Consider the following 12,709-nt stretch of genomic DNA (forward strand, 5'->3'; position numbering starts at 1 on the left):
GTACCATGATTTTCAGGGAGCCCTAAGTCCTGTAGGGGTATCTTAAGTCCCTTTTTTGTGTATATTAGTTACTTATTGCTGCATAGCAAGGTAACCCCAAAACTTAACACCGTTAAACAGCGAGATTTGTAATCTCATACAGTTCTTGAAAATTAGGAGTCTGGGAGCAGCTTAGTTGGGGATTGTGACTTTGGATCTTTAATGAAGTTGTAGTTAAGGTATCTGCTGGGGCCACAGTCTTCGGAAGGATTGATTGGGAGTGAGGGATTTGCTTCTATGACAGCTCATTGGCATGGCTGGAGGCCTCACTTCTGAGGCCTGCTTGGTTGGGAGTTCTCAGTACATAGCAGCTAGCTCTCTCCAGAGTAAGTGATTTAAACCGAGAGGAAGGCAAAGGATGCTGTGTGTGTGTGTGTGTGTAACCCTGCCGCAGTAGCATAGACCAGCACTTCTGCCGAATCCTACTGGTCATGTAAGACCAACTCCGAAACAGGGTAGAGGAAGCTTCGGATGGCATGAGTGCCAGGTGGCAGGGATCTTTGAGGACAGTCTTAGAGACTGGCTACTGCACCATGGCCAGAGCAAGGGATACTATCTTTGGCAGCCTCCTGTCTGCATTGCCACAGCGTATTCTTAGCTTGATCTGCTTTGTACTGGGTCACCAGGAAAGTAGTGATGCATTTTTGCATAGAAAAACGTGGAAAAATATGTTATGACTTTCCTGATGACCTACTATATTGTGCTTTTATAAAAGAACTGATTTTAGGAAATGAGAGGAGCAACAGCAGTTGCAGATGCAGCCCTGTCTTTTTCAACAGGAGGAAAAGTAAAAGGTCTTGTCAAAAGTTATAAGTTGCTGTCTCTTTTTCAGGCCTCTCTTTTCCTAAACACACCAACTACCTTGCACCTCAGGGTTCTTTCCAGTGTCTAAAACATTCCTGGCTGGATAAATAAAGGACTCTCCTCTCCTCTGCTCCAATATTTGACCCAATTCCATCTTCTTGAAGGTAGTTTCCAAGACTTTCTTGTTTTATAGTATTAATCCACCCCCACACATTTTTTTTTGAGATATTTTTACTCTAGGGTACATGCACTCACTAGAGAGACAGACAGAAAGCAAAAAAAAACGTGGAAAAATATGTTATGACTTTCCTGATGACCTACTATATTGTGCTTTTATAAAAGAACTGATTTTAGGAAATGAGAGGAGCAACAGCAGTTGCAGATGCAGCCCTGTCTTTTTCAACAGGAGGAAAAGTAAAAGGTCTTGTCAAAAGTTATAAGTTGCTGTCTCTTTTTCAGGCCTCTCTTTTCCTAAACACACCAACTACCTTGCACCTCAGGGTTCTTTCCAGTGTCTAAAACATTCCTGGCTGGATAAATAAAGGACTCTCCTCTCCTCTGCTCCAATATTTGACCCAATTCCATCTTCTTGAAGGTAGTTTCCAAGACTTTCTTGTTTTATAGTATTAATCCACCCCCACACATTTTTTTTTGAGATATTTTTACTCTAGGGTACATGCACTCACTAGAGAGACAGACAGAAAGCAAAAAAATCACCCCCCAGGGGAGATGATCACACTGCAGTCCCTTCTCCACTTTCCTCTTGGGATGTTGGGCATGCATGTGCATGTACCTGGCATGAGTTTCTGGCCACCGGGTCTGGGACTCGAACTGTATTCGGCCATGTGGGAGTCTAGCAATGTAACCATTACGTCATCTGCTGATCCCTCCACACATCATCTTTCACTGGATAATTTTTCTTCCTAGACTTAACGTCATCCAGCATTCCATATATACATACACATACATAGGTGTGTGTATTTCTTCATTTGTGGTGTATGGGGGGTGGTTTTTGTTTATTTATTTGTTTCATTTTTATGAGCAAAAGAGATTTTTGACAGGATCTTGCCCATACAGTCCTCTCCACAGCCCCCTAGCTAGCCAGATCTTGGTCCTGCCACTGCACCTAGCTTGTCCGATTGGTCTGGTAACCGCACCTGGGTCTCCCTGTGGCCTCAGCCTGGAGTTGCAGTGCCCTCCTGCTTGCACCACCGCTGCTCAGCTGGCTTGTTTGTGTGTTTGAAGACAGGGTCCTGCTGTATCTTGATCTTCCTGCTTCAGTCTCCCAGCAGCTGAGACTGGGCAGGCATTGGCACACCTGGCTTTTCACCATATGCTGGGAATTGAACCTGAGCCTCCTGGGTGGCTTCAGCCCACCACACAGCAGTGATCAATGTGTGCTGTAAGCCTGTGGCTTTTATTATATGTATATTTTTCTGTTTAGTTTCTGTGTCCTCCAACTAGAGTGTTTTCTCCATGAGACTGGGGGAGAGGGGCAGGGATCTGGCCCCTTTTGCTCTCTGTTATATTCCTGACATCGACAGTTGATCCTGGCATGGAGTAGGCAGTCAGTATCTGATGAATGATTATGTATCTGACTACTGTGTGGGGACTTTGTGGGTCAGGCTGGTCATCCGATGGTCAGAGTGTGGCATATCCAATCATGATGAGCCACCATCAGGCGGTATTTATACGGCCTACCTGCCCAAGACATGGGGCTGCCCGTATCAGTTAGATTTCTGTTGACCCAGCCCAGAATCATCCTCACCCCATCATATGTGCTCCGTGTGACCTACTGGGTTTTCGATTCCTCAGGCTGTCTTATTCATCAAAACACAAGAAGGTCAGCGGGTAAGCAGGCCAAGAGCATGGAATGGCCAGGAATAAAAACAGGCCAGGATGGAAGATGCCAGATAGTTCATACATTCACCATCCATTTCCTAAGACTGGACTGTAGAGGGGTCATTCAGAGACACCCCTGGAGGTTTGACCTTTTCTATGTTTACACCAGGTCCTTGAACTCGTAACTCTACCAGTCCTTTGCCAAACCCCTGAAAACCTGACTTGCAAAGTCAGGAGCCATCTCCTTCTGAGGGGCTGAACTCACTTTGTCTTTTAAGTCCTTGGTTCAGTCTTTAGAGCAAATAGGCAGACTTAGATGAGCAATTTTCCAGGAGTGCAGAGGTACTTTGTAGTTTGTACGATTATTTTAGATGGCAATACAGTTTTTATTTTGCCATGGAACTTTGGGCAAGTTGCTTAACTGCTTTATATCTTACTTTCTTTATCTCGAATTTCAGAAAGTCATGAAAGTTAGGAACACTCTGTGTATAGAAATGTTAAACCCCTTGGGACCAGCAGATGGCATAATGATTACGTCGCTGGACTTCCACGTAGGTGACTGTGGTTCAAGTCCTGGACATGGTGGCTTAAACCTCATGCCGGGCATGTATGCGTGCGTGCCCACAATCTGAAGAGGAGAATAGAGGAGAAGGTATTGCGGTGTGCCCATACCTGCAGGAGTGATTTCTCACTTTCCATCTCTCAGTCTTCCTGTCTCTCTGGCAAGTGCATGTACCCTATCGCAAAAATCTCTCCAGAAAGAAAACCTGAGCTCTCTTGTTGTAGAAGCGGTCTCTGAGACCCTTTAAAAACTTGTCAATTTATTAGGTCACAACTGGCCGGAGAAAACTCCCTGGCTCTCCTGATTTCTAGTGCCCTACTCATTGCAGCTGGAGCCTGTGCCCATTCCGTTACTCTTGCCTTTTTCCTCACCCTGGAAGAGTAGTAAGTATCAAGGCCCAGGATCCATGATGAAAGCTGGGAGAAGAACGCTGCCTTGACTTTGCTTGTCCATGTGAAGGAAAGTGGGGTGCTCTGTTTCCAGTTGCAGATAGGTTCTTTGAACATCCTCGTGCTCTCGGAATAATCACCTCTAACCTCTGCTGGGTTTTCACGTAGACGCCCCTCAGCATGCTTTAGCTGGAGCAGTGGTCCTCGGGCCACAGCTGCAGTGTTACCCGGAAGCAGGCTAGTCCCAGGTTCCCCTTCTCCAAACCTCCAGAGTCAGAAACGGGGGGAGGGCCCGGCACCTGCTTAACAAGCCCTCAAGTGAATGTGGGGCACCTTGGAGACAGAGCCACTTAACACTGTGTCCTCAACAACCCCTCGAGTATGTCATCCCCCATTTTGCAGATGAGGAAATTAAAGCAGGAAGGTGCTAAACAATGACTCTTGTGCTGTTTGTCTTGTCGCGTTTGGTTTTCCACTGAGTGTACATTAATAAGCATTCATCTGTTAAGTGACTTTGATTCAGTTTTTTAATTCTTGCGCAACCCGATAGGATAACTGTTCCTGTCTCCGTTCTATAGGTGACACTAGAGAGGCTCAGGAACTTTGTTTTTTTTGTTTGTTTGTTTTGTTTTTCCCCCAGAGTCATACACCTGCTTAGCTTAGAGCGTTACGGCTCATGCCCCTCTTGAGAAGGGGCTTTTGCCACTCTCTCACCCTGGCTCTGACCCTCCCTGCTGCCAGTCTGTTCTCAGCTCTGCACTTCTCCCCAGCTGCCCCACAGCCTCTGTCCTCCGGGAGGACATCCCCAAATCTGCAGCTGCAGTCCAGAATCTGGGCCAAGCCTTCCTTTTCATAGCACATCCATGTCCATGTATAAAGGGGTTCCCCCTACTCCTAATGGGTGATGCTTTAACTGAATTGTGCCCCAGGCAGAGTGCTGTGAAGGGAGAGTCCTGTGCCGATGGCGGTGCTGAGGGAAGCAGGGCTGGGCTGTGTCGATGACTTCGCCAGGGCCACAGCGTGCCTGTGATTCCTCAGTTTGGCCAGAATTTCTTTGGAGACAATGATTATGCCTTGGCTGCCACTATATATGGGAAAATACCCTTGGGGAATTTTTCCTGTAGTTCAGCAGAGGTCAGGGAACTTTCTTTCAGGTTTGATGGAGACTGATGTACACAGAGTCATACACCCTCGCTGGCCCTCAACGTCATGGGTGACAAATTGCTCTGGTCTGGTCCCTGAAATGCCCTCTCCTTCCAGAAGTTCTCCCTGTACCCTGTCGGTCGGGGACATTATGGCCGCTCAGGGATGCAGACACCAACTTTGTCTGTGTAGGCGTCTTCTCAGTCTCTGGTGGCATTACCTGGTTAGCTGTGGCTTGTTTTCTGTGCTTGACCCTGAGGAGGTGGAGACTGTCTCATCGACCTTCCCTTCATCCAAGCTCAGTGTAGTGTCAGGCACAAAGGCAGCTCCAGAAATGTTCAGTGGCCTGAGTCCTCCCTGCAGGCTTTCAAGGAAAAGTCCCCCTTGACCTCATTGGTGTCAGCAGTCAACTATAGTTCACACCGGGGTCACCCCCTTGTCTGCATCTTCAGGTGCAGCTTGCAGGGACTCTGGGTATGCTGAGCACGGTGTCTGAGATTGAAGGAAGGAAGAGGAACCTTAAGGGTACCCTGACAAAGAACGTGTGTGGACTGAGACTCTTAGAATCTTGCAACGGTCTTTAAAATGTACAAATTAAGTTTCTAAACTCTCAAATTTGTTACATTGGTCCCATTCTAGGGATCAGCAGGCTGTCTATGAATGCTCGAAAGTCAGTTGTGCTCTCCTTCTGGCCACCAGGACAGAGAGTCCTGGTGTGCTGAGAAGGGTCCTGAATTGGTCTGGTATTAGCAGGACAAAGATCTCACACTCCAGGACAACAGGGTTGGAGGGCCTTAGGTGCAGGCCAGGTTATGGTGAGCCAGCGAAGGGGTGTTGCTTCCTGGAAAGAATAGCAACAACCCTGGGGCCTGAAGGAATTAGAGGCCAGAGGCATTGTGGAAGAACCAGTACATTAGAGTCCCTGACAAGGGCTGGGGAAACCCCTCCTGTCAGACCCCCTGGTGCCTCCTGTAGACCAAACTCAACCAGATATCAGACTCATTAACTTTGTCCTTAAATGTTAGACTCTCAGAGCACTGGGCAAGTTGGAGAAAGTTTGAGGGAGCTTGGAGGGGTGAGTGAGAATATCACCCCACCCTCCTTCTTGACTTGATCGTCAAAGCCAAGTGGTCCGTGTGTACCTGTTAAGTATGGAGAGGAAGGCTCAGCGATCATAGAATCTGACATGTAAACTCACCTTAGATGGGAGGAATGTTTAAGACACTTAATAAACCTGGACTTCATAGAGTCAAAAATCTAAGCTCATCATGGTCTGGCCATTTTGGGAGCCAGCTTTTTCAAGGAGTATTCTCCTACTCTTCCCCACTCCAACTCCAAGCCTGCCCCATTACCATGGTTTGCTTCTGCATCATTAAAAATCTGGACCCCCTCAAAACTTCCAAGAATGTTTTAGACGACACACTGCTTTTCTGCTTGTTAGGAGCAGGGCCCCCTGCTGCTGCAGCTTCATGTGAGGGATTACTCATGGTGGCAGGTGTATTGGATAAAACTAAAGAAATTGGAGCACTATGTAAAATGTTTGAGAATTTACACACTTGTGCTTAGATTTAATGGGCCAATTTAAAAAGTCCCTGAACCCTGAAGCCAAGACTAAGTTTGATATCTCAGGCCACGTGTTTAAATATTTGCGATTCAAAACAGCCTGATTCAGCGAGTTCTTTCCCCATCCCTTGTGCTCTTCCTGGTGGTGGCTCCTATGTGCAGGCGTTTCCTATTCATGATTGAAATGGTGACAGTTGCATCTGCTTTACAATTTTTCATCCTGAGTCTTTTGGAGATATTATCCAGAGATGAGCGATGGTGTCTTCATTTACAGGTGCAGGAATTAAGATGTGCATACATTAGACTAAGAAAAGGTAGCAGAAGAACCCAGAGGGATCTGAGCTTCCCCCCACCCCATATTCCCTCCCACACCCCTTCTTCCTAAAACAGGCCTTCCTTCCAGCAGTGCTACTTACCTTTTGGGTAGGTTGATTCTTTGTTGGAGTGTGGAAGTGCTATCCTGTGGTCTGTGAGATGTTTCCATCCCTGGCCTCTCCCTACTTGATGCCAGTAGCACTTGATCCCCCATTAGGTGGTGACAACCAAGAAAGTCCCCACACATAGACAGATGTCCTCGGTAAGAGAGGAGGGAGGTGAGTTGTCCTTCATGGAGAGCTCCTACCTTCCAGCAGAGTGTTTGAAGATTCTGGGCATCTGCAAACAGTCTGTTCTCAGCTCTGCACTTCTCCCCAGCTTCCCCACAGCATCTGTCAACTATAGTTCACACCGGGGTCAAGTTTTCTGATCTTTGATACTAAAATGATAATATGATCTTTGGCTCGTGCAACTGGGAGACTCGGATCTGGTCATCCTGGAGAGTATTAAGCGCAGTGCCTGAAGCTAGTCATTTGCTACATATTGCTCATCGTTATGCTTTTAATTCCTTTCTCCCATCTCCCCTTGTCATCCTTTTTGGCAGCTAGGTACTAGAGCTGAGGAGGGAGATTGCAACACCCCTCTGGGATTGGGGGTTTGCATTTTGAGTGTGGGGGCAGCATACAAAGGGAACTGAGGGTAGAGTGAGGTGATGGTTCAGCTGAGCAGCGGTGGAAGCAAAGCACAGTGGGGCCAGCAAGGTATGGCCCATTAGACAGGGACTGGGCCCCTGCATGGAAGATAGGGAGCAGGGAGAGGACAGGGGCTCTGGGAGTCCTGCGGTGTGATGTCCTCGTGACTATCAGACTTCTAAAAATGTGAGACTGAGGATAAAATCGAGGTTCAGCTTCTAGCACCGGGACTGGATGGCCATCGTGGGGCGGAGGTCTTTGGAACAAAATGGTGTGGACATGGATACGGGCATGAGACTGTTGGATGGTTCATCATCTCAGATTAAACTTCTTGTGGTGTTGTCAGGAGGTGGGGTGCTGGAGGCAGCCTGGGAACCAGAGGCCATTATCACAGAAGCCTGTAGGAGAGTGACCAGGATGTCAGACTGCTGATGTGGGAGACCAGGAGTCCAGAAGCCATACCTTGGGAACAAGAGCTCTGAGTAGTTCTGGAAAAGAAGAGACCTTTATTAAGTGTTCTCTCTTTACATAATGGGTGCCAGGGGAACATTCTTGTTCTGCGGGACTTCTAGGACAGAACATGGCTGGAGAGGGTGTTGGGAGGCAGGTGTCCATTCAGGGAAGACTGTACTTTAGCAAAAGGAACAGACCCAGAGGCACGGACTCTGTGTTCTTTGAGAGGAAGGGTGACTTCTTGAGCTGTACTTTACAGTCCTTACCAAGTCGTGCTGCACATGGAGAATGATGGCCATGTGGTGCCAGGGGAAACAGGAGGATTGCTGGCACAGGGAGGGTGCTGGCCCTGCACCTGTAGCTCAGAATATGAAGGGATGAGACAAGACACCCCTTTTGGGAAGCTCAGCTCCTGAAGACATTTCTTGCTCTGATTGAATTGCAGTGCACCCGACTCGGCATTTTGCCCTTGGCATTGTCCTTCCTCCGTACCACCCTCCCACAAGATGCGTGCCACTGGGGCCAGCTGATGGTGGAGCTGTTATGTCACTGCACTCTCACATAGCTGACTGTAGTTTGAGTCCTAGAGCCCGTGGCTTGAAACTCATACCAGGCACTTGTGCATGCGGGTCCGCGATCCCAGGAGAATGGAAGAGAAGGGATTGTGGCGTGGCCAACCCCTCTGGGGGTGATTTCTCACTTACTGTCTCTGTCTCTCTCTCCAGCAAGTGCACATGCCCTAAAGCATAAACCTCTAAAAATAAAAAATGTATGTCACTTTCCTGCCATCGCAGGTCACCCTTGGTTAAGGGACAGAGCCAGGATCCATATGAATCCCACACCCCAGCTGCTTAGATGAGCAGACCTACAGGTCCCGTTCAATTCCGCTAACCTTCAGTTCTTCCAAGGTATCCCATGAAGGCCCATAGGTGTTCATTGGCTTCTGGAGCCCTGTTATCAGGTGAGCCTAACCCAGGACAGCCGAAGACATTTCCTCGACACTGAGGCTGAGGTCCTCGATGGTCAGAGCTTCATTTTCTGTGCTGCTTCTTTTAGCCATTATCATCGTCTCCCGACTAGGGCAGGGACTCGCTGCTTGCCTGTTTGAGCCCATCACCATTTCTCTCATTCTCAAAATGTAATTGAGAAAAGTCTTAATGATTTCCAAATGATGATAGCTCCATAAACCGATTAAAAAGGCCTTAATAAAACTGTCGTGAGTTATTTTCCACAGCTACAGACTATGTCCTTTGCTTTCCAATGATCCAAGAAGAAATAAGGGTAGTTCTCCTTTTCTGTGCACCCTGGAACCCCAGGACGGCCTCCGTCTGTCTGACTGCTCCCTTCTTTTCTTTTCTTCCCAGACGATCCACGTGGCTATTGTCTGTGCCGGATACAACGCCAGTCGAGACGTCGTCACCTTGGTCAAGTCAGTCCTGTTTCATAGGTAAGAGCGACTTTCGTATTCTGCTGGCTGATGTAGGCCACTGCCAGCTTGTGAATCCCCTTGGGGAAGGGTTAAATAAGAACAAAAATTGTTATCCGTCATTCAGGCTGCCATGAAAATGTAATTTTTGTCTGAAACCCTGGGGAGATTATTGTGTTCACAGTGTTTAATGGCGGTGATTAGGTGCTGGCTTGCCCTGTCTAGAATTGTAGCTTCCAGACGTACAGAGAACTTCAAGGACACCCCAAATTGATGTTTCAGTTCTACGTCGGCTTTCCCTGACTGGCACTCTCCGAGACCTCTGATTTTACACATCCCTATTGGCAGGTTGTGTTATGTACTGAATTGTGTCCTCCCTAAAATTCATATGTTACAACCTTAATCTCTAGTTAAGGATATGATTATATTGGGAGAATCTTTGAAAAGGTAACTAGGGGGCCAGCAGGTGGTATGGTGGTTAAGGTGCTGGATTCCCACATGGCCAGCTATGGTTCAAATCCTGGACCTGGCAGCTTGCTTTCTCACTTTCTAACTTTCTCTCTCTCTCTGGTCAAATTTAAAAAATAATAATAATAATAATAAATAAGATTAAGTAATGTTTTTAACGAAGAAAAAAAATAATTGGGTTAAAATAGGTTAGGGTCGGCCCTAATCTAATGATTGATATCCTTTAAAAAAAAAAAAAAAAGAGATTAGGATGGGACTGGCCAGTGGCATGAAGATCAAGGCAACTGGATTCCACATGACCACCTACGCAGTTCAAATCTCCAACCTGCCTCGAGAAACACACCAGCACATACATGTGTGTGCCTGTCTCCTACGAGGAGAATGGATTGCAGCATAGCTATCCTCCTGGGGGTACTTTTTCACATTTTACTCTGGCAGGTGCTTGCATTTTATAGAAAAAAAAGAAAAGAAAAATTAGGATTGAGAACATGTGAAGACACTCTGAGAAGGCGACCATCCACATGTCAAGGAGAGATATTGCAAAAGAACTTGGATTTTCAGCCTCAGGACCTGGGGGGGAGTATATTTCAGTGGTTTGCCTTGTCTGTGGTATTTTATCTCAGTAGCCTCAGCAAATGAGTTCACCGTTCCAGCACAGCTAACCTCACCCCTAGGCATTTCTACAAGTTAAAGAATCCTGCCTCATATTAAATTGAAATTTTCCAACGTGTAGGTGTATGCCCTGGACCTGGTCCCTGACAGAGCTGGTTATACCAAGGGTTGGGTGCTCTTCCACCCGGAAGTGATGATGCCACCTGGGAGTCTTCTCTGCTTCATGATAAACTCCCACCCTTTGCTTCTGCTTTCTCAAGAACTTTCCTCTGTTTCCTTACTGTTTTGATTGCTATCTAGATGTACCCAGAATTGGGTCCACAGTTCCAGTCAGGGCCCAGAGCTCTCCTGTTCTTATGGAGATTTTGGATGAAGCTTATCCACAGCCATAGATAACAGAATGGACATGTACCAGATGGCCAGGTCAATGTTCAGAGGCTGTTAACGGTAGGAATAGTCATGAAAACCTCTCTGAGTCCAACATAAAGTTCTACACCTGAATCGAGCTGTCAGTGGTGTACACAGAGAGGAGAGATGGTGCACACCCAGCACTTCTCAACCCTGCAAGAAACTGGGATGCATCTGTCTTCTCTCTCAGTCCCCAGCTAGCCCATCTATCATCAGTGCCTCGTTCTTTCTCTTAGATGTTTTTTGGTCCCATCCCTTCCTCTCCATTCTGACTGAGACTGACAGGGTTCAGATCTATCTGTCCTCTCACATGTACATGGCCTTCCTGACTCCCTGTTTTCCATTCATCAGATTTTTCCTCTCTGATTCCAGAATAGTTACTCAAACACACAGATCCGATTTCTTAAGACCTTTCAGTGGCTTCCCTTTGTCAAAGGGAGAGAAGCTGTTTGCCGGGTGCACAGGCCATCAAGGGCTGATGCCATTCTCCATCATGCTTTTTCTCTCCTCGCTCCTCTGTGCCTCCTGCTGTCCTCAGTGTGACCTGTTGTCAGGCCCCATCATACTGTTCTGTCTGCCCGTTTCTCCCTTACTGCTGCCTCTCCCACATTGACAGATTCCCTCTTGTCCTTTAAGACTTGGTGCAGGCATTCTCCCTGTAACCCTGAGGCCTTATGCCTGCCCACAGGATCCCGCATGTCTTCTATCATTATATTTATTACATTTTACTCTATCCATGACATGTCTTTTCTTTTTTAAAAGCTCATTTATTTCTTCAGACAGAGAGGGAGACAGGTGCCCCTCCACAGGTCTTCACGCCACGTTCCCACCCAGTCTCAGCCGCGAATGCCCAGTGTGTACAGGAAGGCTCCAGGAAGCAAACTTAGGATCTTTCCATGTGGGTCCAGTTCCTTTTCCATTATGTCACCATCTAGCCCTTTGTGATATGTCTTCTGTAGTAGAATGTGGGCCTTTAGGAGACAGAAACCGACAATCTGAGATCTCAGCCTCATATTTTTGTAGGCTTGATGTCTGAACAAAGTGCTTGCCATCACATGCTCAGTAAATGCTTAATTGTTTAACAACTTCCTAGAGAACTTTAAGATATATTTATTCAATCAGTACACTAATATATCCAGCCCAGACTTACTCAGCTTTATACTCATGCCACTATAGTTAACTGAGTGATTTATTTTTACTGCAGGTCATTTCAATTCTTTAGATTATACTTCTTTTTCTTTTTTATATATTTCAATTTATTTATTTGCAATCATTCACTGTACATCATTACAGCATACAAAATGAGATTTTCCATCCAGAATACACTGTATATTGTCTCAATCAAGCACATCAACAAACATGTCATTGTCAGCAAATAATTTTCCATTTCTTGTTTTCTGTATGTTTTGCTCCCCTCCATCCTTGATTCCCTCTCTCTTACCCTCTGCCATCTCCCACTCTCCTCCCACACTGACTCTGGTATCTATGTTTGCTTTCTATACTCTTTACCCCCCACATTTTATTGAATTACTAAAGACCTTAATTAATCTAAATATTTTCATGGCAAACACAGGTGATATGTACATTTCCATGAACACAAGTCTAACTTTATGCATCCTATAAAGTAGCACCTAGCTGGGGCTATATATCTTACTGCAGTCATTGAATCGATTTTTTTTTCCTGAAACTTTTTTTTTTTTTTGTAACTTAATTTACATTCTTTCCTTTAGCATCATCACAGCACACAAAATGTGATTTCCCATCCATAATATACTGCATAGTGACTTAATCATGCATATTATTATCCAAAATTTTCTAACCCTCTTTCTGACCCTCTGTCCTTTCCCACCCTCTTCTCACACTATCTCTGGTGTCTACAATTGTCTTCCATTCCTTTCCCACCCACATTTTATTGATCACACAATTTCTAACATAATCTAACGACTTTCAGTGGTGAGTTCACTCGTTACTATTAAGAAAACCAGTTTTAACT

General features: G+C 46.2%; 1 protein-coding gene across 6 annotated transcripts in view; it reads left to right on the forward strand.

Annotated features, from left to right (window-relative positions):
* LARGE1 (LARGE xylosyl- and glucuronyltransferase 1) overlaps nucleotides 1-12,709 on the forward strand; it is a 662,422-nt gene that overhangs the window by 317,986 nt on the left and 331,727 nt on the right. For all 6 annotated transcript variants that reach the window (XM_027769037.1, XM_006170333.2, XM_027769041.1 and 3 more), the window contains one exon: nucleotides 9,167-9,249. In XM_027769037.1, coding sequence (XP_027624838.1) covers nucleotides 9,167-9,249 — 83 coding nt within the window. The remainder of the gene's footprint in view (nucleotides 1-9,166; nucleotides 9,250-12,709) is intronic.

The sequence above is a fragment of the Tupaia chinensis genome, unplaced genomic scaffold (assembly GCF_000334495.1).
Source record: "Tupaia chinensis unplaced genomic scaffold, TupChi_1.0 Scaffold148234_1, whole genome shotgun sequence".
NCBI lineage: Eukaryota > Metazoa > Chordata > Mammalia > Scandentia > Tupaiidae > Tupaia > Tupaia belangeri.